Genomic DNA, 26,959 nt, shown 5'->3' on the forward strand with positions numbered 1-26,959 from the left:
CTCTGTATAGTAAACCAAGTTGAAGCCATTATTCAATGTTGTCTTGCTCATTATAACCTCAACAAGCGCAACAGACTAGCGCAACATTCTTCAATTGAAATGGCTTTAAACAACGAAAGAGCCTACATCTCGCATAAAAACTGATCATTAATTAAATTACATAATTATTATATTGGAGCAGTGGAATTTATAAATTGGCATCCATGACTTCGATGACTTTTCAAGGATCAACGAGTTAATGTCAGATTTTCAAGGTAGGCTATTCCATGTTGACTTAATTGTGCATCGCAAATATTCAGCCAAGACTTTGAACTTTTTAAATACCTGGTTTCAGTGGAGGCTCTGCTGAGGGGAGGACGGATCATAGTAATGGCTGGAATGGAGTTGGTGGAACGGTATCAACCACATTGAAACCACGTGTTTGATACCATTCCAATGACTCCATTCCAGACGTTATTTTGAGACGGCCTCCGCTGCCTGATTTGCCCATTCTTGACTTGGCATTTACTGGTAGATGCCATAACTTGGAACATCCTTTCTACCTCTGTGGGTCTTCACTCCACGCAACAACCAGTTGTTTGAGAGCTGCACGCTCTCTGCCCGACAGATTATCTATAGGCTATACTGTATGTGTACAGTGCACGTGTGATAAATAATCTCCATGACGAACAAACTGCTTCAGGAATCCTTCTGTTTTTTTTAATCAATTATGTGGCCTAAACTAAAGATAGCATTATTACTATGCTTTTTTCACTGGCCCAAGAGGGCGACTGCCGGGATAATCGACTGACACACACAGACAGGGGCATTCCCGTGCAGTTGTTGCCTCTTCTGAAAGTTGTTTTCATTTTGGTCAATTGCACATTACAGTTGAATAAATTATAATAAAATATAAATAATAATACATTTTTTTAAAAGCATGACCAGGTAAAACATTTTCCCCGGCAATGTTGCGACCAATAAATGTGTGTCGCACTGCCAAGTGAAAAGGTCGCAAGTGACTGTTTTGGTCACGGTATTAAACCCTATGCTAGGCTATGCTATGACTACTGCTATGCTATGCTATGCTATGCTATACTATGGCTATGACTACTGCTATGCTATGCTCGTTCCAAATAGCTGTACATGGAAAAGTACATCTGGTAAAGGTAGAATATACAATATTTAATCTGTTTTTACAGTGATGTTAACATTATGTTACCAAGTAAAGTACTGACACTGATTTTTTTGCATTTAATTTCAGTCAAAGAAAGAATTACTTGTTAGTTGGGACAGCAAATGGAATTCTGACGGTTTATGAGGACTCTGCGCTCCAGGTGGAGAATGGCCAGCCAGTCAAGACGTTGCACATCGGGAACGTCAACACCCCAGTGATCTGTCTGGGCCAATCAGGTCACTCCCTGGACAGGACCACTGTGTGGGCCGGCTGTGGGACCAGAATCCTTTCCTTTACCGCAGACTATGGCGTCTGTAAGACCATTGACACTAAACCCAACAGCCTCTTCCAGTGAGTGTCACCTTCAGAGATGTACCCCGATATTTTGGCGGCCTGCAGGGCTGTTGATTTGTTTTCTAAGTGTGTGTGTGTTCTCCTCAGGCAGCATCATGCGGTGAGCTGTGAGCCGTGTGTGTCTCGTATGGTAGTGGAGAAGCATGTGTACCTCAGCAAGGCTGGAGGGCAGAGCGTGGAGGTGTGGAATAAGAAGAGTGAGCGGATGATTGACAGCATTGACTGTGCCAAACTACTCAGGTCAGCTCCACTCTGACACCACACACACGTTTCCACTGCTGTGGGAAAAAACAGAAAGTGGTTCCTAAATTGTTTCACTCCTCCGCCTACCCCTCACATGCCCCACAATTTGGGAACCACTGCCTGAACCCACTCTGTGTTCTTGGCCCATAGACACGACTCCAGCCGGCAACCCAGAAAGGCTAATTCAGAGTTTGAATTTGGAGCGGATACTCCAACCTGGGCGAACATCAAGTCCCTCCTGGTGCAACAAACCACCACTACCCTGTGGATCGGCACCCGGGGAGGCCACCTCCTCCTGGTAGAGCTGGCCAACCTCCAGCTGCTGCAGGTCATCAGCCCCCACTGCCAGTCCATACGCAGCATGGCCTCTGTTTTTATAGGTAACGACTGTCTGTCTATCTGTATGGCTGTTTATGTTTCTCATTGAGGGGCCTCGAGCAGATATATATAAATAGATAGATTTTAAAAAAATGATTACTAGTATAATTATTTTTTTAATATGCCAAGCTCATGAGGCCACTTGATGATGTGAGGCCTGAGGCAATTGCCTTTTCTGCCTAATGGTAAGTCTGCCACTTCAAATACACAGCCCAAAACAAGTATTTTAAGGGTTATTTATAAAGCTAATATTCAATGCAGTTGTATTTAAGAGAATTTTCAAATACCTGGGTAAAGTGCATGTGAGTATATTTCTAAATACATTAAAATGTTCAACTACTCTTTGTTTCAAATAAAAAATATCTAAATACGTACTTCGAATATGTGAAAGTAATTGAGATATTTGAAATAGTATTTGAACCTAGGTCTGCTTCCTGTTTGCGAGTTGTTTCCTGTTTCACGAACTCGTGTATTATTTTCATATCATAGAAACACTAAACCGTAAGAATGTGGTCCTGGTTTTGGGAAGAAGACTGTCCCAAGATAAGAATCAATATGGTAAGAAACGATGACAAAGACCTAACAACTACACAGAATTTCCCAAGAAAACCTAAATGAGATATTGAGAGTACAATCTGTGTGTGTGTGTGTGTGTGTGTGTGTGTGTGTGTGTGTGTGTGTGTGTGTGTGTGTGTGTGTGTGTGTGTGTGTGTGTGTGTGTGTGTGTGTGTGTGTGTGTGTGTGTGTGTGTGTGTGTGTGCGTGCGTGCGTGTGTGCGTGCTCCCAGACGAGCAGTCTGTACTGATGGTGTGGAACAGTTCTCTGCCTCTGGAGGTCAAGGACCTCAACAAACACTGTGAGATGAGAGAGGAAATCACAGCCAAGATGAGAGAGCAGCAAAACGACTGAGTCAATTACTGAGCCCACAGCTTGGTACGTACCTGTACTACACCACACGCTCCATTAATACTACCTATACACATCAATAGTAGAAACCATAACACCTGTACTACACTGCCCATGTATATTACCCATACCAATAATCAAGTCAATAGTAAAACCATTTCAGTAGTTACCAATTACTGCTATATTTACTTTTCATTGTTCACAGAATACACATGGAAAAGGGATTTTCTCTGAAGATTCAGTGAAGTAGTGTGTTTTCTGCACACATACAGTACCAGTACACACATACAGTACCAGTACACACATACAGTACCAGTACACACATGCAGTACCAGTACACACATGCAGTACCAGTACACACACACATACAGTACCAGTACACACATACAGTACCAGTACACACATACAGTACCAGTACACACATGCAGTACCAGTACACACATGCAGTACCAGTACACACATACAGTACCAGTACACACATGCAGTACCAGTACACACATGCAGTACCAATACACACACACATACAGTACCAGTACACACACACATACAGTACCAGTACACACACACATACAGTACCAGTACACACACACATACAGTACCAGTACACACATACAGTACCAGTACACACATGCAGTACCAGTACACACATGCAGTACCAGTACACACACACATACAGTACCAGTACACACATACAGTACCAGTACACACATACAGTACCAGTACACACACACATACAGTACCAGTACACACATACAGTACCAGTACACACATACAGTACCAGTACACACATGCAGTACCAGTACACACATGCAGTACCAGTACACACATACAGTACCAGTACACACATGCAGTACCAGTACACACATGCAGTACCAATACACACACACATACAGTACCAGTACACACACACATACAGTACCAGTACACACACACATACAGTACCAGTACACACATGCAGTACCAGTACACACATGCAGTACCAGTACACACATGCAGTACCAGTACACACACACATACAGTACCAGTACACACACACATACAGTACCAGTACACACACACACATACAGTACCAGTACACACATGCAGTACCAGTACACACATGCAGTACCAGTACACACACACATGCAGTACCAGTACACACATACAGTACCAGTACACACACACATACAGTACCAGTACACACATGCAGTACCAGTACAGGGGGAGATGTTACCTCACTGAAATCACAGAGATAAAACTATCTCAAAAACTGACATTGTCTGACAGTCATACTTCTCAGGGCACTTTGGACCGTGTCAAAGACCATGGAGAGACCACACGAGTGCACTTGATTTAGGTTACATTGTTTAAGTGCACTTTAATATTTTACTTATTTCTCCAAACCCAAAAGCTGTCTGGATATTTGCATGCTTTATTTAAGTGCACACTTTCATAATCACCCCAAACTATTGCAAGCACTGACCAGGGGTTGACTGTATACTACAATACCTAAAAGTAAGTAAAATGGCTTTGAATAAATAATCTTTTAATCTTAGGCCATTTATTATTTTCAATTGAAACGCTCCTGCCAAATGTTATTACAAATTGTATGACTGAAAAAACTCTAAAAGGGATGCTTCATTTTGTGTTGTTTTCATTATACATGTGTGTTGTTTACCTGTTATCACCATTATAAAATGAAACTGGAGACAACTGGAAAAAAAGCCAAAGGAAATAAATTCTCACTTCTCAAGGGCCATATTTGATGATGTATTCAATACATGCGTTTGTTTACCAAATGACCCCATTCCTTGTCTTTTGTCAAGATGCAAGATTTTAAGTCATGTCATGACTGTTGTACTTGTAATGTATGATGTAGCATCACAGTAAATTCTGTTTGACTTTTAACCAATGTTTGTATTTTGTAAAATTGTTATATATTGCCTGCCTCCCTGTCCTTAGATTGTCATCTGACAATGTAAAGATGTTTGTCATGCACGCTAGAGGGCTGTGCAACACCGTTACATAGGCCACACATTAATGTATCCTTCACCATGAGTCTCTCAGTGAATCACATCAAACAAAAGACACAGTTTACATTTCCCTGACAGACCAACAGTGAGAACTACACAGACATTAGTGCCCAGTATGGACCAAGTTTGATCTTTAATCTCAACAGGGGGAAAAAATACATTGCGTTATGAAGCCATTTCATGGAGGAAAAAAATATTTACAAGTTTATCAAGAGGGGTCAAACCTCTACATAGATTGACAGCACATCAGTAAACAAAAAATGGAACCAGCTGAAAGGATTTTAAGCACTTCTTTCCAAACTATTCAGATAGGGTAAATATATTTATAATATTTATAATATTTATATTTACAGAATACCTTAAATATACAACGTCCACCATGTATTCTATAAACAAATATCATAAGTTATTTAGGCACATTTTTGGGGGGGGTTTGGTTGGGGGGGGTTCAGTTTCAATGCCATCCTTTTGCTGTTTGCACTATATTGTACTTACACTAAAGAAATGTGGTCAGTATTGCATCATTGCCAACACGTATGTCTCCCAAAGAGGCTGCGCTGCTATTAATCTCAGAACTCTGGGCCAGGGGTGAGGTCACAATGTACACAGGCATTCTACAGCAGGACCAGGGGGGACAACACTCAACCTGCATCTTCCAGAGACAGACAAAAGGCCCAGTCCCAAATCTATCCCTCAGGGTTGGGATCAATTCCATTTCAATTTGGTGATTCAGGAAGTAAACTGAAAAATTCACATCGCTTCCTCTATGAGAACATTTTTAATTTCAGTTTACTTCCTGATTTGAAATGGAATTAACCCCAAACCTGATCTTCACTTGTCCCTAGCCTAAGTCCCTTGTAGAGCAACTATAGCAGGCTTGGTGGAGTGTCCACCTTATTGCTTACACCTATACTGTACTGTATTGAGCTTCAAGACGGGGCTGAGGGGTTCCATTTGGGACTGAGCCAAGGAAGGACTGGGTGGGGAAGACAAAAGGAGATGGTATGTACAGTATACATTGTGCACACCTTCTTAATCGTTTTTACAGCAAAACGGGAAAAGGACAACATGAAAGGGAGCAGCTACGATATCTATAAAGAATATACAGTAAAAATATAAGAGTAAAAATATGCAGATGACGATTCCCACGACTAAACGCACGCAAAAGAGGGATTGGTTGGCCAGCCAGTAGGGCGGAGTACCAGATACAACATGCTATAAGTCTGACTCGGGCATGTCCGGCATGTCGGCCATCAAGTAACCAATACCATAGCGGCCGTTGGGGGTGGAATCGGGAACCCCTCCGTTCTGCTTGCGGTAGATGCTGTTGCCGGGCATGGGCGAGGGCGACTTGGCATGGATGAGGCTGGCGTCGTCCTCCTCCTCGGGCCTGGCTATCTCCTGGATGATGCAGCCCTTCTTGTATGAGATGGTGGAGACGACGCCGGCGTTCTCGTCGATGATGTTGAAGTAGCGGAGGAAGAACACCACGGGCACGGGCATGATGGCCATTACCACCAGGGAGATACAGACCGCCAGGCCCCACGGAGTGTAGCTCAGGGATTTCTCACTGGCCTGGAGGGGGAGACCGAGGGAGGTTAGAGGTTACTACTACTACTGTTTACTATTGTAGCTCATAGACCTCTCACTGGCCTGGAGGGGAGGAAGGTTTATCAAGGTTCTGACTGGACGGAGTACAACTACGACCAGAATGTTACAACCGGTCACCAAGGATACCAGACAGGTAAACACATTGACACTGATACTGACACTAAAACCACGGGACAGAAAGTTGAGCTCGTGATAATAGTGTGAAGTCCTCTTGTCTTACAGTAAGTCTAAGGGCTCTATCCGTATCGTGTTAAGTTCAGCCTACAGCGTGATTGAAAGTTAAAGGCACTGTTTCCGCGTAAGCGGAAACTGCATTCATGGTAAACTCCTGCATATGTCGGCTCAATAGGAAATTGCCTTTACATTGCTGTCGGGCTTCGGCCCATAGTCCTCTCCTCCATCTGTGCTGATCTTGATAATCCAACAGTGGAGTATTTATGACGCTAACATGGCAAAGCGCATATCGAGTGTTCCTATTGGTGAAGCTAACATGGCAAAGCGCATATCGAGTGTTCCTATTGGTGAAGCTAACATGGCAAAGCGCATATCGAGTGTTCCTATTGGTGAAGCTAACATGGCAAAGCGCATATCGAGTGTTCCTATTGGTGAAGCTAACATGGCAAAGCGCATATCGAGTGTTCCTATTGGTGAAGCTAACATGGCAAAGCGCAAATCGAGTGTTCCTATTGGTGAAGCTAACATGGCAAAGCGCATATCGAGTGTTCCTATTGGTGAAGCTAACATGGCAAAGCGCATATCGAGTGTTCCTATTGGTGAAGCTAACATGGCAAAGCGCATATCGAGTGTTCCTATTGGTGAAGCTAACATGGCAAAGCGCATATCGAGTGTTCCTATTGGTGAAGCTAACATGGCAAAGCGCATATCGAGTTCCTATTGGTGAAGCTAACATGGCAAAGCGCATATCGAGTGACTGCTCCAGGTACATTACAAATCGGTGTGGATAAAGGAGACAAGAAGATACAGTCAGGGGAAAAAGTATTTGATCCCCTACTGATTTTGTACGTTTGCCCACTGACAGAAATGATCAGTCTATAATTTTAATGGTAGGTTTATTTGAACAGTGAGAGACAGAATAACAACAAAAAAATCCAGAAAAACGCATGTCAAACATGTTATAAATTGATTAGCATTTTAATGAGGGAAATAAGTATTTGACCCCTCTGCAAAACATGACTTAGTACTTGGTGGCAAAACCCTTGTTGGCAATCACAGAGGTCAGACGTTTCTTGGAGTTGGCCACCAGGTTTGCACAAATCTCAGGAGGGATTTTGTCCCACTCTTTGCAGATCTTCTCCAAGTCATTAAGGTTTCGAGGCTGACGTTTGGCAACTCGAACCTTCAGCTCCCTCCACAGATTTTCTATGGGATTAAGGTCTGGTGACTGGCTAGGCCACTCCAGGGCCTTAATGTGCTTCTTCTTAAGCCACTCCTTTGTTGCCTTGGCCGTGTGTTTTGGGTCATTGTCATGCTGGAATACCCATCCATGACCCATTTTCAATGCCCTGGCTAAGGGAAGGAGATTCTCACCCAAGATTTGACGGTACATGGCCCCATCCATCGTCCCTTTGATGCAGTGAAGTTGTCCTGTCCCCTTAGCAGAAAAACACCTCCAAAGCATAATGTTTCCACCTCCATGTTTGACTGTGGGGATGGTGTTCATGGGGTCATAGGCAGCATTCCTCCTCCAAACACTGCGAGTTGAGTTGATGCTAAAGAGCTCCATTTTGGTCTCATCTGACCTCAATACTTTCACCCAGTTGTCCTCTGAATCATTCAGATGTTCATTGGCAAACTTCAGACGGGCATGTATATGTGCTTTCTTGAGCAGGGGGACCTTGCGGGCACTGCAGGATTTCAGTCCTTCACGGCGTAGTGTGTTACCAATTGTTGTCTTGGTGACTATGGTCCCAGCTGCCTTGAGATCATTGACAAGATCCTCCAGTGTAGTTCTGGGCTGATTCCTCACCGTTCTCATGATCATTGCAACTCCACGAGGTGAGATCTTGCATGGAGCCCCAGGCCGAGGGAGATTGACAGTTCTTTTGTGTTTCTTCCATTTGCGAATAATCGCACCAACTGTTCTTCTCACCAAGCTGCTTGGCGATGGTCTTGTAGCCCATTCCAGCCTTGTGTAGGTCTACAATCTTGTCTCTGACATCCTTGGAGAGCTCTTTGGTCTTGGCCATGGTGGAGAGTTTGGAATCTGATTAATTGATTGCTTCTGTGGACAGGTGTCTTTTATACAGTAACAAGCTGAGATTAGGAGCACTCCCTTTAAGAGTGTGCTCCTAATCTCAGCTCGTTACCTGTATAAAAGACACCTGGGAGCCAGAAATCTTTCTGATTGAGAGGGTGTCAAATACTTATTTCCGTCATTAAAATGCAAATCAATTTATAACATTTTTGACATGAGTTTTTCTGGATTTTGTTGTTGTTATTCTGTCTCTCGCTGTTCAAATAAACCTACCATTAAAATTATAGACTGATCATTTCTTTGTCAGTGGGCAAACGTACAAAATCAACATATGCCAGGTAGGAGTGGAGAAGAATCTTGCACATCCCATCGACTGAAACAATAGTTCATTAAACTGAACTATTGTGTTTTGGCCTTATCCAGTTGCACCAAAGAGAGGCGACTCACCAGGTCCTTGATCCAGGCGCTGTAGCTGGGTGGGGTCATTCCCAGCTGGATCACACTGGAGCCCAGCAGCAGGATGAGCAGCAGGGGGGTCACGTACTTCCACATGTAGTAGTAGAACCGGAACGGAGTGAAGCCCAGCATGTCCTTCAGATCCTCAAAGAACCTGGGTAGGAGGAGAGACGGAGACGGGATACCACCACAGGAGGTGAACAAACATAATGGTACTCAGTTTAGACTGTGTTGACTTTGGCAATTATGTTCAACAGGTGATAGGAGATAAAAGTACAGTTTAGTGGTATTATTTCACAATTACTTTTCATGTTCAGCTCATCCTGATTACTGAATCAAATACTGTTTTTTTCCATTGTATTTGGATGGACAGCTTTGGATTTTGAATTAAAGTGTAGAAAACCACAGATTACTGCCATTCTGTATATGATTTGATATGTACTGTACATACTTGTCAGTCCCATAGACCCAAGCAACAGCCACATTCTCCAGGATGACCACTATGAGCAGAGGCAGTGTGGCAGAGTAGTCATCGAACATGGCCACCCAGTAGTTCCCAGAACGTTGGACGAACAGCAGGCCAATGAAGAAGGCCAGCAGACAGACGCCCACTGATACAAGAGGGAGACAACATGGACATTATTGAAACGGTGCAAGGGGGAGAAATGCCATCCTCGTTAACAGAATTCATGCACAATATTTGTCAACATGTTGCTGCACTAATAAGTGTATCAATTCTAAAACATTATATTTGGTGCCAGACATCTGCTCTGCAGTAGAGGTAGTATTATGACATCATTATTAAGCCAGAAGCATTAGAGCAAAGAGACAACACATGCACCTGGGTAATACTATTGACCTGTTACGATGGCAAACACACATCAAGAGTTCAGCTGAGGATACATTTTGGGAAAGGTCTACCTCCACAAACTGACACAGGCTCTTTCCATTTTGTTTTTCCTCAATTCTTTGACTCTTTTTCTCCTCTGAAGAAAAAGGTCAGAGAGGGACCTTGGACCTTCTCAAAAAAAGATTGAGAAGGAGACGAGGAGATAAGAGGAATCACAGAAAGTTGAAATGAGAAGTAATGACCCATCTCTTCCTTCATCCCCTCTCTCTGACTGACCTGTGAGGAACTCCTTGCGGACTTTGAAGGTGTCGACCAGGGGTGTGATGATTCCTTCGATGGTTCCGAACATGCTGCCCAGGCCCAGGTTAACCAGCATCAGGAAGAACATGACAGACCAGAAGGGAGACGCAGGGAAGTGGGTCATGGCCTCTGTAAAGGCGATGAAGGCCAGGCCTGTACCCTGCACTGCCTGAGGAGGATAAGGAGCAGGCGGAGGAAGATGAAGATGAGGTTTACGTCAGTAATATCCACTTCTAGTAAGGCCTTTGTCCCCAAGGAATCACATGATTGTAAACTTGAGCCATGTTGTAGATTTACAGGGCCTCTGTGTCTGACGCTGTGCTTTCCTGTTAAGTCAATACCTTATTAATTATTCACACTGACTTGGAACACACAAGTAACAGCAAGGGAACAGAAATGCACTAAAGTAGCAGTCTACCAAACGGTGTTCAACGAAAGGGGAAGCAACTTAAACCAAGCGGGTTCCTGGAAATCTCAAAGTGTGTAGACAAGATGGAGAGATAGGTCTAACACAGTCTGTGGGAAACCGCATTCAGTAACACTTTACAGCTTCTTTGTTATGACACAAAGAATGTTCATTGGATAGGCGTAGCTAATCCTGGTTTGAGACATGACAGTGTAAAGTCAGTTGTCGTGATGACACCATGTGTGACACCAGTTTTCATGACTGCTTGTGTTTTCTTCAAGTAGAATGCTACCTAAGTGATTATGATCATAAAAGATACAAAATGACATATCACCGTTCTACATTCTATGAGCCCCGTTACGTCAGATGTTGCGACGGCCGTCTGCACTGACCAACACATTAGAATGATGTGCTGTAGCTGTCAGAAGACAATGGCCCCTCACCTTGTTGAGCTCTTCCTCGATGCTGCAGGAGCCCAGGCCCAGGCGCGGGTAATCCTTCTCCGTCACCCCTCTGATGAGCCTAGTCATCTCTTGGTAGTCCTCAGCGCTCACAGTGGCGCTGAAGTTGATGTGGTGGGGGATCAGATCACGGCTGATCTCGTTCCCCAGCAAACCCACTATCTTCTTAGTGTTCCTGAGAGGTAGAAAATGAAATAAGACCAGATTAAATGGACGCTCTTTCGTAGACTTTGCTAATGTATTCTAGGCCTTATTGCTAATATCTTAAAGACCAGGAATGGGTCACTTTGATTGGGGTGGGAGTTACAATACATCTGAAATTATCATGAGAGGCCGCAGTGGCTCGTGGGTCTGCATACCCAAATCCATACCCACACATGCAGTCAGAGCCGACCCTAGCCTTTTGGGGGCCCTAAGTGACATTTTGTTGGTGGGCTCCCCCCACCTTGTGAGCACCATATTGTTGTGTCCCCTCTTGTCCCCTCTAGCAGCTCTTGACACCCTTTTTGCAATTTTATAACTCACTTCAAGCAATTCTACTGATTTTGCCATGTGGTGGAGTGAAATGTTTGCTGTTTTTAATATGATATCTGAGTGACAGTGACTAATAAAGTAAATGGTGGCCCCCTATCGGTAATTCGGCCATGATTACTACAAGTTTAGAAAGCTGGCTAGACTAACTTACAAATATAAAACATTTTATCTTACATGGGCTAATTGAGTGACTGTCAGTGACTGACATAAAGAGATAAATTGCTCATGCACAACCACATTTTGAAATTGCACCTTGTATATTGTACTATTCTAACTCTCAACAGCAAGTTGAGACCACAACTGGGTTCCTAAATTGATCCGCTGGTCTACAAAAGGGGAGCCGCCCTCCCAAACTTCATGTCAGCATCAAAAAGGTAGATTACCTTTGAGGAACAATGTTTTCCTTTCCCCCCTTTCTGTCAAGTGTGTTCACATACTCAGTATAATAAATACATTTGAATTGATTAATTGACGACAGCTTAATTGCGTATCCATACTTACAGTGCGACGCACTTGCCGTTCATGATGTTGGCCTTGAAGCCGAGCACAGCAAACACCACCAGGGTGGCCAGCACAGAGGTGAAGAAGTTGATGAAGGAGACGAGCACTGCGTCAAAGTGGCAGTTGTTGTCCCGCTTGTTGTAGCTGGAGAAGGCTATGACGCCTCCGAAGCCCAGGCCCAGGGCGAAGAAGACCTGCGTGGCCGCCTCACGCCACACCTTGGCCTCCAGCATGATCTCCAACTGGAAGGAAATAAAGAATGGACATTTTAGGTGAGGTGCTGACAAAAGGAAGATCAACTGGAGTTGAGGACTCATCTCTCCTTGCTGTGGATTCATTTGACAAACATTTGGCACTTTAGGACAACACTACGCTATTTATTGTAGGAATCTCTAGTAATGGACAAACCATTGTTTGGACCAATGGAGCAGAGCAGTGGACATGTGAATCATGGTTGAGAGTGTCAAATTTGTCAAAACTGTGGAAGATTAAACAAGGACACAACATACTGAGAGCATATCCATCATGCCACTGCCCTCAAATATCCTACAGTATCTTTGTGTGGTGATGGGCTTAACACAGTTACAAGGCACACACTATACAGCACACAATGAACCCTGCTTTTGATGTCTCCTTCCCTGCACACAGGAGACGCAGCGAAGGCCTTTGAAGTAGGAAGATGTCAGCCGTGTGAGAAGCAGCAGACACACGAGACTGTTGTGAAATGAACGGAACACACCGTTGTGGATGTTACATAAAGCAGGGAGCACCGAGCGACTCCTGTTACCATGGTGACAAGTCTGCCACCACAGCAGAGTCCAAATTAAATTATTCCTTTTGCCTGAGTTGCCATTGGGCCACGGCAGCTGAGTAGCCAACCTATAACAGACATTTTCATTTAACATGGCCTTCCTCTTTAGTAAAATGAACAATGTTGAAGGCCATTGCTGTTGAATAGCTGAGCTCCGGTAAAAATCTATTTTTACATTTATGGCACATTTTCAGTCGATATATTTTCCTTCCTGTTTCAGTAAAGTTAACAATGTAACATTGATCCACAACTGGATCAAACGAGTGCATTGGATCAAACAAGAGTACATAGATTTTTCTATTGTGTTATTGACTGTACGTTTGTTTATCCCATGTGTAAGTCTGTGTTGTTGTTTTTGTTGCACTGCTTTGCTTTATCTTGGCCAGGTCGCAGTTCTAAATAAGAACTTGTTCTCAACTGGCCCACCTGGTTAAATAAAGGTGAGATAAAAAATATATATTTTAAAAAGTGCATTGGATCAAACAAGTGCATAGGCTGACTCTCTGAAGAAGTCTGGTTCCTGACTTTGCCTGCAGTGTAGTGCACAATGTTGGCTGTATGCAGTAGGATTTGGTTGACTGTGCCTGGGTGTGAACAAGGCACCATTACATCGGGTGAAACTATAAAGCAACATTATTGTACCTTAGGGGTTAGGGTACTGTACCTTGGGGGTAAACATGTGTCGGATGCCGTCCACAGAGCCTTTCAAGAGCAGAGCCCGAACCAGGAAACAGATCAGCACCACGTAAGGGAACAACGAGCTGAAGTACATCACCTGTAAAACAACCACAACAGAAGAACAAACGTGTTGCAACTCGTACATTACAAAGTGAATGGCTGACTTGGAGACTTTACTTATTGACAAATCTATCTCAGACCCTGTCTCTCTGGGGTTAATAACTATATAAACCCTTAAATGTACACAGAGATCTAACGTCAATCACATGGATGTCAAACTCTCCTGGCTCAAAGCAGATGAGCGCTTGACTGCATCACTACTTGTCTTTGTGAGAGGGATTTACATGTTGGAAATACAGAGCTTTCTGTCTAAACTACTGGCACACAGCTCAGACAACCATGCTGACCCTACAATACATGGCACCAGAGGTCTCTTCACAGTCCCCAAGTCCTGAACAGATTATGGGAGGCGTACAGTACTACATAGAGCCATGACTACATGGAACTCTATTCCACATCAAGCAACTCATGCAAGCAGTAAGATGTGATTTTAAAAAAAAAAAAAAACAATAAAACTACACCTCATGGAACAACGCGGACTGTGAAGAGACACACACACATGCACACACACGTACATTTTAATATTGTTGTATGGTGGTATTGTACATTTTAATATTGTTGTATGGCGGTATTGTACATTTTAATATTGTTGTATGGTGGTATTGTACATTGTAATATTGTTGTGTGGTGGTATTGTACATTGTAATATTGTTGTATGGTGGTATTGTACATTGTAATATTGTTGTATGGTGGTATTGTACATTGTAATATAGTTGTATTGTACATTTTGTGCTGTGGACATGTAGTGATGTGATATGTTTTATTTAGTTTATTTTGTGATGTGTCTTAATGTGTCTGGACCATAGGAAGAGTAGCTGCTGCCTTGGCAACAGCTAATGGGGATCCATAACAAATACAAATCTCTGAAGCTACCTCTTCTGGGCTTTATCGAAAGGGATCTCTGAGGCTGCCTCTGTTGTCCCCTCCTGACCTGTGGGGGTGGCAGTAACCCATAGAGAAATACACAGCCCTGCGGACCACTATACAGTGAGTGGAAGAATACAGAAGAAGTAGCAAGTGATTGAAGTGAGTGACGCAATAGGAGGTCCTATCCCAGGGGAGGTCTACTCTACTGAACTGCTATGGGGCCACGGGTGCTGACCGGCCTCTGGGTCAGGGCCCACACAAGAGCTTTTGTACCACTGTCCCACTAAGCTGACAGAGGGAGGGGCCTTGCTTTGTGCTTGGTGATATACTGTATTTTATCTGGGAGGATACTAGGGGATTGTGGTTGAAGAGCGGGGTGGGTAGGTTGAGTCACCACACAGGCTCTGAGACGTGGTTTAAGATTTAAGATGGTTTAGAGTTCACTCATGAGCAGGGTTGGGTTCAGGCGTGGGCCTCTGCATGCCTGATGGCCTCTAAAGGGCAAACCAGGTCAACTGGAGGGACAGATAGAGCTTAATCCTGCGCTGGTCAAACAGTTGTGAATGCCTAAGCTTAGGCAAGGTGTTAACATCACACCAGCTGAATGCTTAAGCTTAGACTAGATGTTAAAATCACACCACCTTAATGCCTAAGCTTAGACTAGATGTTAAAATCACACCACCTTAATGCCTAAGCTTAGACTAGATGTTAAAATGACACCCCCTGAATGCCTAAGCTTAGACTAGATGTTAAAATGACACCACCTGAATTCCTAAGCTTAGACTAGATGTTAAAATGACACCACCTGAATGCCTAAGCTTAGACTAGATGTTAAAATGACACCACCTGAATGCCTAAGCTTAGACTAGATGTTAAAATGACACCACCTGAATGCCTAAGCTTAGACTAGATGTTAAAATGACACCACCTGAATGCCTAAGCTTAGACTAGATGTTAAAATGACACCACCTGAATGCCTAAGCTTAGACTAGATGTTAAAATGACACCACCTGATGCTATAACGGTTTAAGCTCCATTTCCCTTCGGGCCATGGGATAGGTTCAGCACACATCACTGCATTCTGTATCAGAAAGTAGGCCGGCCCTCTTTGAAGTCTACTAGATCAATGCATTGCAGTTGTTTTTGTTTATAAAGCCCTACTGCATACACTTCCACCATTCCTTACTTTATTTAACCTGCAGACGTACGAGCTCCCAGACCTGATCTCAGGGATGGCTAACTCTGGCCCTTTGAGCCCTTAGATATGCCTTCATTTTTTTTTGCGCCTTACATGTGGATTGATCTCCAATGCACTTTAAAATGGGAGGAATTTGTGCCTGTAGGGAACTTCAGACTGTTGTTAGGGGACCTTTTTACTGAAGAATGTGTTTGTTTGTCATGATTGTGTTTAATAATGTGTATTCTAATGTGGATGTGTAGTTAATGTGTGTATTTTATTTAGATGTGTAGTTAATGTGTGTATTTTAATGTGGATGTGTAGTTAATGTGTGTATTTTATTTAGATGTATATGGTTTCAGAATTGACTCCCTGTCAAAATAAAGGTTAAATATTATTATTTTTGATCAGTCATGGAAATTAAAGCGCTGAAAACACGTTGACTAGCTAGCTGGAGAACAAGCTATAGAATGAAAAATACAGGAGTTTTGGCACAGGTACAGCCGACTAGTGCAGGGTAACGCTACCTGGAAAAAATAAATAATGTTTTTACAAATTCATACTTGGGAGTGAAAGTATCGATACAATATCCTCCAAATGAATATTTGCGATATGCAACTGAATGGATATTTTTTCCTCCAACACTATCTATGGTTACGGCAACTCAAACTTGCCATAACGGTGCTTTTACTTTGATGCGTTCTTTTGTAGCTCCACATCATTTTATGTCAACAATGCGAGCAAAAAGTAGATTTTGAGTGAAAAATGAATGAGCCATTTAGTACCCAGCCATTCAGTACACTCCCTCTTCACCACACAATCAGCTAAATGTTATTTCTTTTCTCCCTCAGTTTCTTTTTTTGTGAGTACACTCCTAACAATCATGCAAAAGAGAGCATAAAACCATGGCAACCGGTCTGCTTCCCTCTCTCCCTCGGCCTTTCTTGCACCCTCATACCCACACACAGAAAGTAAAAAGAAAATGTAGATCCCAGTGGGGATACTCCTAGGAATAGGCTTTTGTAAACGAGGGGCGAGAGGGACATTAATATTCTTTTGTGTGGCAAAGCTTCAAAGGTTCTCCTGCTCTAGTCCCTTCACTAGGAGTGGAAAGGAAAGCTCATAGCCATTTCCACTCTCTCTCCAACTTAAAAGGCCATCGAGACCGTTGTGGGGTCCAAAGAGGGCCTCACACTTGTTCATTGTTAGAGGCAGTCCGGGATCTTAAAGGAGAATTTTCATTTTTTACAAACAAATCTCTATTTTTGACATCAATGGCATGTTAAAGAAGGGTCCAGACACCTTCTTTTGTGATTTCACATGTTTTTAAGAAACTTACCCCAAACAGCAAATCACTTCCTCATCCTCGTTGTTGTATCAGGACTCCATAAAAACATGAACAAAGGCCCCCCGAAAACACCCAAATACATTGTTTTAGAAACTGAAAAGATCTCAGCATTGTGATTGCAGGTTTTTAGATGTTCTACACATTAAATTGTGTCATTCCAAACTTTATCCGCAATGTTATATTCCCTTTTGCGCGACTCATATACAGAAAAGTTGTATGGACTATTCTATAACATGACATTTTCATAAAAAATGTAGATGTTTTTTTTTTTAAGTTACTTCTCCTTTAAGTACACCAAATTTGTAACATATTGTACGAATTGTAAAAATATATATAAATTGCAGGATGTAACATATACAAAATAGATGAGGTAGTACACAATTGGATGACATAGTACACAAAAAACAAGGACCTGTTTTGGTTGGTGAGCACCGCTTTCAAAACTACTGGCTGAAGAGGGCACAAAACTTATTCCCCCTCAGGAGACTGAAAATATTTGGCATGGGTACTCAGATCCTCAAAAGGTTCTACAGCTGCACCATCGAGAGCATTGCATTGGTTGCATCACTGCCTCCGACCGCAAGGCACTATAGAGGGTAATGCGAATGGCACAGTACATCACTGGGGCCAAGCTTCCTGCCATCCAGGACCTCTATACCAGGTGGTGTCAAAGGAAGGCCATAAAAATTGTCAAAGACCCCAGCCACCCTAGTCATAGACTGTTCTCTCTGCTACCGCACGGCAAGCGGTACCGGAGCATCAAGTCTAAGTCCAAGAGGCTTCTAAACAGCTTCTACCCCCAAGCCATAAGACTCCTGAACATCTAATCAAATGGCTACCCAGAATAATTGCATTGCTGATACTCTATGTTGTTATCATCTATGCATAGTCACTTTAATAACTCTACCTACATATACATATTACCTCAACTAACCGGTGCCCCTGCACATTGACTCTATACCGGTACCACCCTGTATCTAGTTTTGCTATTGTTATTTTACTGCTGCTCTTTAATTACTTGTTACTTTTATTTCTTATTCTTATCTTTTTAAAACTGCATTGTTGGTTAGGGGCTCGTAAGTAAGCATTTCACTAAGGTCTACACCTCTTTTATTCAGCACATGTGACTAACCACTGCACGGTAGCCATTTTATATGTAATCTTATACATTCAGAACAGATGTAAAATTTGTATTTTACAGTATATGTACATTAGTAGGTTGCTGCCGGTAAACATTCCTTGGAGTGATATGAAATAGGTCTAATCTACATTCGCCCAAAATACTACAGATCATAGTCAAATCAGCCAATAATATTTGTATGGTAACAGCAGTCACCTCAAACTGTGTAGCAATCTAAAGAGAATGACAATGTTCAAGATCCAGTGCTTTCAGGAAGTATTCACACCACATGACTTTTTCCGTATTTTGTTGTATTACAAAGTGGGATTCAAATGGATTTGACGACAATATAACCTCTGGTTACGAGGATGTGAGGACGACGGTCCGATGTCAGAATGGTTCAGATAATAACTACAGAACGAAGCCAACATCAGTGTTAGCTTTGGTTGCGAATGGTATGAACTTTGAACTCTTATTCACTACAGAAGTGATACCTCCTAGCCGTTGAGTTAGCAACAACAGCTGCAAACGCAGGTTAGGAAGGAACAGACAGAGTATCCCGTCTACCACACAACAACGTTGCTACAACGTATCCATACCCGGAGACCTTCTTCAAAGGACTCGGTTGGGCAACACGGCCTTCCATCTACCACCAACCTACCGAAGCGTAGCTCAGAGTAAATATTTATTACATTTTCCTTTTCCAAATGGGCGGTAATTTAGAATGCATAAGATACTGTATTTACGATAGCACAGCTTCACCCTTTGTTCCTCAGTCTTCCCGCTCTTTCACTCAAACCCAGCCCCTTTTATTTTGTGTAACAAGCTGTCATATCTGTTCCGCCCACTAGGGACATTTTCCTTTATAACGTAATTTGTAATCAAGTTATGATTAATTATGTTTATGTGTAATTCTGTGTGATTAGTTAGGTATTTAGTAAATAAATAATTCAACCCAATTTTGTATTGCTGATTCAACTTTTTAGCCAGGGTCCGTGAAGATGACCAAGAACTTACAACATTCAGATGAGACTGAATTAAGGTGACGATTAATATTGACTGCTATTGATGTAAAATATTACTAGGTCTTTAAGAGTTTACTCGGAAGATAACAGCTCTATAAATATTATTTTGTGGTGCCCCGCCTCTCTAGTTAATTACATTTACATGATTAGCTCAATCCGGTGATATTAATTACAGATAAATTATTTTATAGAATAGCATGTCATATCAATTAATCCGGCATTGCCAAAGACAAGACACAGTAAATATCTAGCAAGCTTTTTTTCTTTCACCTGCTCTCTCTGTCTTACTTGCAGACTTAGGTCAATTTCCCATCGTCTCTCTCTCTCTCTCTCTCTCTCTCTCTCACTCACTCACTCACTCACTCACTCACTCACTCACTCACTCACTCACTCACTCACTCACTCACTCACTCACTCACTCACTCACTCACTCACCTTCCCAGAGGACTGGATGCCTTTGATCATGGCCAGGCAGACCATGGACCAGGCAGCCAGCAGACAGATGGTCATCCTCCAGTTGAGGCCTCCGCTCTCAGAGATGGAGTCAGAGATGTTCAGAGCCTCACGGTACCAGTAGTAGGTGGTAGCCGAGCTCTTCTCACACTCAGGCACTACGTCTGGAGGGAGGAGGGACAACATGTTACTGATGAAACAGGTGCAGAACACCTGGAGTTGAGTTTCTGTGGTCACCACACTCAGTAGAACACACTTTATAATGGATTACTGTGAATGTACAGTATGGCTAATGGCTTACTGTATTGCTGTCACTGGGTGGTATAAGCATCATGGCTTTATCACACACTTTATGTGAACTTGTAAGCTAGTTATTAAGAGACACTCATTAGGGTAGTTATTGCCTCGTGTGTCATGAAGGTGTGAGCATGTGATGGGTGATGAGGGTGTGTGTGTGTCTTACACGTAGTGGTTTTGTTCTTGAACAGAGGACACTCGTGCCATGGCAGAGGCTGCTGGAAGGACTGGGAGAAGTAGAAGAGACTCCACCCTATAATTACATTGTAGTAGAGGGCCACAAAGAAACACACCTGCAGTACAGAAACAGGTTAAGTGTTTAAACACACAATCTAAATCATCACTACCTAATAAACGCACATCACTCACTCAAATAAATCAATCAAACGTTATCGATATGGTGCTTATTATAAATGCATTTGTCTTAATGAGTTTTCTAGCAACCCTAACAGAGTAAGCGAAGTCGACACACTAGTTCAACAAAATCAGTTTAACATGCTACCACCTGTCAAACGACTACATTTAAACCATCCTCAAACAGCACATACTATCATGGTTGGCAGTGTTATCATGGTTAGCAATGTTTTCATGGTTGGCAGTGTTATCATGGTTAGCAATGTTTTAATTGTTGGCAGTGTTATCATGGTTAGCAATGTTTTCATGGTTGGCAGTGTTATCATGGTTAGCAAAGTTTTCATTGTTGGCAGTGTTATCATGGTTAGCAATGTTTTCATGGTTGGCAGTGTTATCATGGTTAGCAATGTTTTCATGGTTGGCAGTGTTATCATGGTTAGCAATGTTTTCATGGTTGGCAGTGTTATCATGGTTGGCAGTGTTATCATGGTTGGCAGTGTTATCATAGTTGGCAGTGTTATCATAGTTGGCAGTGTTATCATGGTTGATGGTGTTATCATGGTTGACAGTGTTATCATGGTTGGCAGTGTTATCATGGTTGGCAGTGTTATCATGGTTGGCAGTGTTATCATGGTTGATGGTGTTATCATGGTTGACACATGCTGCCAGTTAGTTCACAGAAAGGTGTTGGTGACACGTGACCTATTCAGTACCCAGAATTCCTTCTGCTCTAACCTGGCTAATCAAATTATCTCCACTGCGTTGCAGCCATTAAGAAACAGAGACCGGAACACAATGACTCATGGAAGTAGTTTATACTGGCTGAGATGACATGGAGAAGACTTGTCTAGTCATCTTTCAATTCATTACCATAGAAGGATGCTAAGGGTATGGGTTTAAATTTAAAAAAGTGTGTGTGTTCGCTTGTGAAGCAGAAAGAAACAGTCCTGAGTGCTTTCCCCTTTATTCTAAGGAAATGTGTATGGTGGCCATATAAAGGACGTCACGCTGCTTGCTTAGCGAGTACCGCTTCCTCCTGAGTCGACTAGAACCCAGGACCTCTGCTTTGCTAGCACACAACCTCCCGAAGCATCTTACCAGTCGGCACCACATAAAATGCTAGCTATTCTCTGGTGCAAGTGGGGACAGGCTGAGGAGTAAGTTTCACACATGCCCATGTGCTACACCCACAGTCTTATAAGCGGTGAAGCTAACTTCACTCACCACACAGCTGGCGAAACCGATGCCCCCCAGGCGAGGACTGATGTAGTTCCACACCCCGATGCTGCCCCTGCGGATCCGCTGCCCCACTGACAGCTCCAGGAAGAACAGGGGGATGCCAATCACAATCAGCAGAATGAGGTAGGGAACCAGGTACGCCCCTGTGGAGAAGAACCAACACACACAGGGTCAGAACTATGTCACACACAAACATACAAACACAGGAGCATGTTGCGAACACACACTGTGTGCACGCAGCCACACACACACAAACAAACATGCACACACACACACGCAGCTACACACACAAACAAACACACACACCATGTAGTAACTTCCCACTACCTGAAACGTTTGACCCAAGTTAAACAATTTAAAGGCAATGCTAACAAATACTAATTGAGTGTATGTAGACTTCTGACCCAATGGGAATGTAATGAAATAAATAAAAGCTGAAATAAATCATTCTCTCTAGTATTATTCTGACATTTCACATTCTTAAAATAAAGTGGTGATCCTAAAACAGGGAATTTTTACTTGGATTAAATGTCAGGAATTGTGAAAAACTGAGTTTAATTGTATTTGGCTAAGGTGTATGTAAACTTCTGACTTCAACTGTATCTTCTTTACAGACACCTTCAGGGAGAATGACTAAGACACAGCCCATAATAGCACAGGTCTGTAAAATAGGATCTGTCTGTGTCTGTTACTCTCAGGGAATCAGAACATCCTCAGAAGAGATGAGACTGCAACTGGTAGACAGACACATGGTACATGAGAGAGATTACAAAAACCTTTGTTTACAGGAAATGGTGGTTCATTTTTACTGCTAGAGCCAGGTAACTGAAAGAGATGAATAAAATCTATTTCCAGTACATTATTTGCATAAAAACCTAACTTCGAAGCCTTTAACTGTTTTGCTTTTCACAAATATTCTGATATTCTGTCAACTCTAAAGTCATTGATGGTGAATGAGAAATAAGGATATCACATCTTTCAATAAGCTACAGTTTCAAAACAATGTGTGCTTTTGACTGGCTTGCCTTTTGGGCTAACAGAAAAAAAGTATTGCAATCACTTTCTTCCGGGGTTGAGGGTAGATGATAGATATAGAGACCTGACATTTTAATATACACTGAGCAACAATATAAACGCAACATGCATTCATTGAAAAAATGTACTGAGTTACAGTTCATATAAGGAATTGAGTCGATTGAAATATATCTCGTTGGGAAGGGCTCGTAAGCAAGTGGTTTGCGATAAAGTCTTCACCAGTTGTGTTCGGTGCATGTGACAAATAAAATACTTTTTTTTGCTCGTTTTGACATGTTTTGATTTATTTATTTTATTTTTCTGGGTTATGTGTGTATTTATTGATTTATTGCTAGGTAGTACTGCCCTGTTGGAGCTAGAAACACAAGCATTAAGTATTACTGCCCTGTTGGAGCTAGAAATACAAGCATTAAGTATTACTGCCCTGTTGGAGCTAGGAACACAAGCATTAGGTAGTACTGCCCTGTTGGAGCTAGGAACACAAGCATTAGGTATTACTGCCCTGTTGGAGCTAGGAACACAAGCATTAAGTATTACTGCCCTGTTGGAGCTAGGAACACAAGCATTAGGTAGTACTGCCCTGTTGGAGCTAGGAACACAAGCATTAGGTATTACTGCCCTGTTGGAGCTAGGAACACAAGCATTAGGTATTACTGCCCTGTTGGAGCTAGGAACACAAGCAGTAGGTAGTACTGCCCTGTTGGAGCTAAAAACACACAAGCATTAGGTATTACTGCACTGTTGGAGCTAGAAACACAAGCATTAAGTATTACTGCCCTGTTGGAGCTAGAAACACAAGCATTAGGTATTACTGCCCTGTTGGAGCTAGGTACACAAGCATTAGGTATTACTGCCCTGTTGGAGCTAGGTACACAAGCATTAAGTATTACTGCCCTGTTGGAGCTAGAAACACAAGCATTAGGTATTACTGCACTGTTAGAGCTAGAAACACAAGCATTAGGTATTACTGCACTGTTAGAGCTAGGAACACAAGCATTAGGTATTACTGCACTGTTAGAGCTAGAAACACAAGCATTAGGTATTACTGCACTGTTAGAGCTAGGAACACAAGCATTAAGTATTACTGCCCTGTTAGAGCTAGAAACACAAGCATTAGGTATTACTGCCCTGTTGGAGCTAGAAACACAAGCATTAGGTATTACTGCACTGTTAGAGCTAGAAACACAAGCATTAGGTATTACTGCACTGTTAGAGCTAGGAACACAAGCATCTCGCTGCACCTGGTACAACATCTGCAAATCTGTGTATACAACCAATAAACTTCAGATTTTATTTGTCATTGGTTGTTGCTGTGTGGTTAGAATAAGGGTTAATTAGGGGGGTTTGCTAGTATTGTGTGCTGTTATTGTTGCTTGTTGCAGCATGGTTATCATTGTGTTATTTGGTGGTTGTTACTAGGTTATTGAAAGAGGAGAGACAGAGACAGACTCAGACAGTCATGTGACCACTGTAATGTTGATCTTGAGAGCTCTGATCACCAAGGTCACAGTCTGGTTTTGACAGACGTACACCACAACACAACAGGAGGTTCACACACTTAACATCCATCCATACACACACACACACACACACACACACACACACACACACACACACACACACACACACACACACACACACACACACACACACACACACACACACACACACACACACACACACACACACACACACACACAATGGGGCAGGCTAACCTTCCCAAATCCTAACCATAATGGCAGGTGACTTCCATACCTTAACCTATAAGCACAACAGCCACTCACCCCCTCCGTTCTTCTGACACAGGTAGGGGAATCTCCAGACATTGCCCAGGCCTACAGAGAAGCCCACCTGGGCCAGGATGTACTGCAGCTTGCTGTTCCAGGCTGGTCTCGCTGCATCATCCTCTGCGTCCGAGCCTCCATCCTCCACGTCCATGTCTCCATTAAGGTCCTTTCCTTCCCCATCACCTCCGCCGCCACCCACAATCAGCGAGCTCTTCTTGAAGGAATCATCACACGTGTCCTCATTGGATAGCAGGTCTCTGACAGACTCTGTGACATCGTCGTCAAGCTCTCTCTTGACGGCCTTGCTGTTTTTGGGCATTTGATAAAGCAGACCAGGGCGTGGGGCAGAATGTCTTTGGGTTGGTAGCGGGAGGCAGTTCAGTTCTGGTAGTTCTGAGGGCTTAAAGGTGGACTGTCGGATAAAGACTCTGTCTTGGAGGTGTGTGATGGAGGGTTGCGAATGAGTTGTTTATTTCTTCATTATCACCAAAAGCTTGGGGCAGGAAAGAAAAATAAATGATTTAGGGTATTGTAGTCATATTCAAAATTCAATATTCATTATTTCAGGGCAAACAGAGTGGGGTTGTCATAATTATTAGATGTTGACACAAGACCCATTTTATGAACATTAGGCTACAATATTGATATTTTCTTCATTATCAGCGAATGCCAAAAGGAAAGCAAACAAAATCCTAGTGTATAATATCCATAATTCCAGTAAAGGCAGAATGAGAGTGAGTATTGGTGATATCACCACTCTCTGATGCACATAGAAAGAATGATGGTTTCTGAGAAAGAGAAGAGATAAAGAGAAGGGAGGAAGGAAGTAAGGGGGGTGTCTGTCTGTGTGTAAAAAAAAAGTTTCCGTTCTCTATATACTGTGTGCTGTATGATCACACTTGAATTGAATATAATCACCCCTAATATCTTTTTATCAGACAGAAATGGTATAGTCTGGATGATGTCCAACCTGTGTGTACGCTTCTTAGAAAACTTGCCATGGGCAGTTGTTGAGGATAAACGATATAATGATTCAATAGTATTCTTTCTACTTCTGTTTATAATTAAAATATTTTTTTTCAAATCATATTTTTGTCACAAGGAAATAATATGACAAATGTGACCAAAATCTTTTGATGCCATTGTCTATTGATTGGTTACTTTGACGCATGACTAAAACATGGAAAGGCCATCGCTATCTCTGGAGACGATTCCGTATCAGCGCGCCCAAATAATTGACGCAGAACACGAGGTAATTTGCATACGAACCCAAACACTCGTTGTAATCGCAGCTCAACGTGAGAGCAGAGAAAACCTATAAACGAAAAAAAACATAGAAAAACGACCCAGAATATAGCCCTAAATGTATTAGTATGATAGGTGTAATGTGATTACAATTCGGCCATAGTTTTCCACATTGTGAGTAAAATAAAACCACAATGAAACAACGTTACCATGGTGCAGATTGTAGCAGCCTATGTATTGCCTTTCACCGACAAGTGGTTTAAGCGATTAATAGATTTTCTGTGGCCACTTTCAGATTAGCCTCGTTTTAAAAGCATGGCCGTAATTTCATCAGCAAATAAACGTAAATGATAGGCCTAATAGTCTGAAAATGTTAAGTTCCTTTTAGGGTGCAGCTGGAATAGTCTGTAGCTATAGCACACAGAAAGATAAAACCTACCGGTATTCATGTTGTCTTTATAATAACATTTGACTACTGTATTAATGTGCATGTGCATTTCCATGTATTATGAATAGCAAATAGTTCCATGTTCTTATTGAATACGCCACTGTATGGCACATTCCGCTATAAAGGCTAAATTAAGCTATTCGATATGCTATGCATGTGTGGTTGAGAAAAAAAACATGATTAAATGCATAAATGCCGAAAAAGCAATGGACTATACCTGGCACCATATGAGCTATTGTGTATTCAAGATACAATTTGTTCTAGGAATGAACATCAATTAATTCCTCACTCCCCGCCCAACCCATCTCTCTTCTCCGTGCCATCCCTGTGGGGTATTTCATCATACACTCCCTGGCCACATCCTGCGCATTGCCACCCTATTCAGACCAACACATCTATTCCTTTTAAATGAAATGTACCTTTAGTCGTCTTCAGTAAGATGGGGATGTTGGTCCTTTTCGGAATGATGCGTATCAAGGAATGAAATTGTGACAGAAGCACATACACGGGGCAGACATCATCACTTGTAGGCTAATGCGTATATGGTGCTGTATCGCTGCTGTGGTGTTGTA

The 26,959-nt window shown here is 42.4% G+C and overlaps 2 protein-coding genes across 2 annotated transcripts in view; one reads left to right on the forward strand and one right to left on the reverse strand.

Annotated features, from left to right (window-relative positions):
• lrrk2 (leucine-rich repeat kinase 2) overlaps window positions 1-3,423 on the forward strand; it is a 71,529-nt gene extending 68,106 nt beyond the window's left edge. The window contains 6 exon segments of the mRNA XM_046355980.1: window positions 1,244-1,507; window positions 1,598-1,750; window positions 1,904-2,133; window positions 2,621-2,689; window positions 2,919-3,064; window positions 3,243-3,423. Of these exon segments, the coding sequence (XP_046211936.1) occupies window positions 1,244-1,507; window positions 1,598-1,750; window positions 1,904-2,133; window positions 2,621-2,689; window positions 2,919-3,040 (838 nt within the window). The 3' untranslated portion in view covers window positions 3,041-3,064; window positions 3,243-3,423.
• A 1,725-nt stretch (window positions 3,424-5,148) lies between these two features.
• On the reverse strand, window positions 5,149-26,959 carry slc6a15 (solute carrier family 6 member 15). The gene is made up of 12 exons (XM_046345472.1): window positions 26,807-26,959; window positions 24,692-25,187; window positions 21,858-22,015; window positions 20,446-20,572; window positions 19,965-20,146; window positions 13,859-13,969; window positions 12,384-12,625; window positions 11,331-11,523; window positions 10,458-10,650; window positions 9,783-9,942; window positions 9,323-9,485; window positions 5,149-6,624 (listed from the first exon to the last, which is right to left on the reverse strand). Exons 2-12 carry the CDS (start codon window positions 25,011-25,013, stop codon window positions 6,265-6,267), a joined length of 2,211 nt encoding a protein of 736 aa, XP_046201428.1. The 5' UTR covers window positions 25,014-25,187; window positions 26,807-26,959; the 3' UTR covers window positions 5,149-6,264.

Source organism: Oncorhynchus gorbuscha, linkage group LG01 (assembly GCF_021184085.1).
Source record: "Oncorhynchus gorbuscha isolate QuinsamMale2020 ecotype Even-year linkage group LG01, OgorEven_v1.0, whole genome shotgun sequence".
Lineage (NCBI taxonomy): Eukaryota > Metazoa > Chordata > Actinopteri > Salmoniformes > Salmonidae > Oncorhynchus > Oncorhynchus gorbuscha.

Bases quoted from the DNA above. Each gene is read 5' to 3' on its own strand.
- slc6a15 (XM_046345472.1), bottom strand. From the start codon at position 25,013: ATGCCCAAAAACAGCAAGGCCGTCAAGAGAGAGCTTGACGACGATGTC. The intron at 22,016-24,691 runs GTGAGTGGCTGT...TCTTCTCCACAG, and splicing joins GTGTCAGAAGAACGGAGGGG to GGGCGTACCTGGTTCCCTAC. The intron at 20,147-20,445 runs GTAAGACACACA...TCCTCCCTCCAG, and splicing joins CAAGAACAAAACCACTACGT to ACGTAGTGCCTGAGTGTGAG.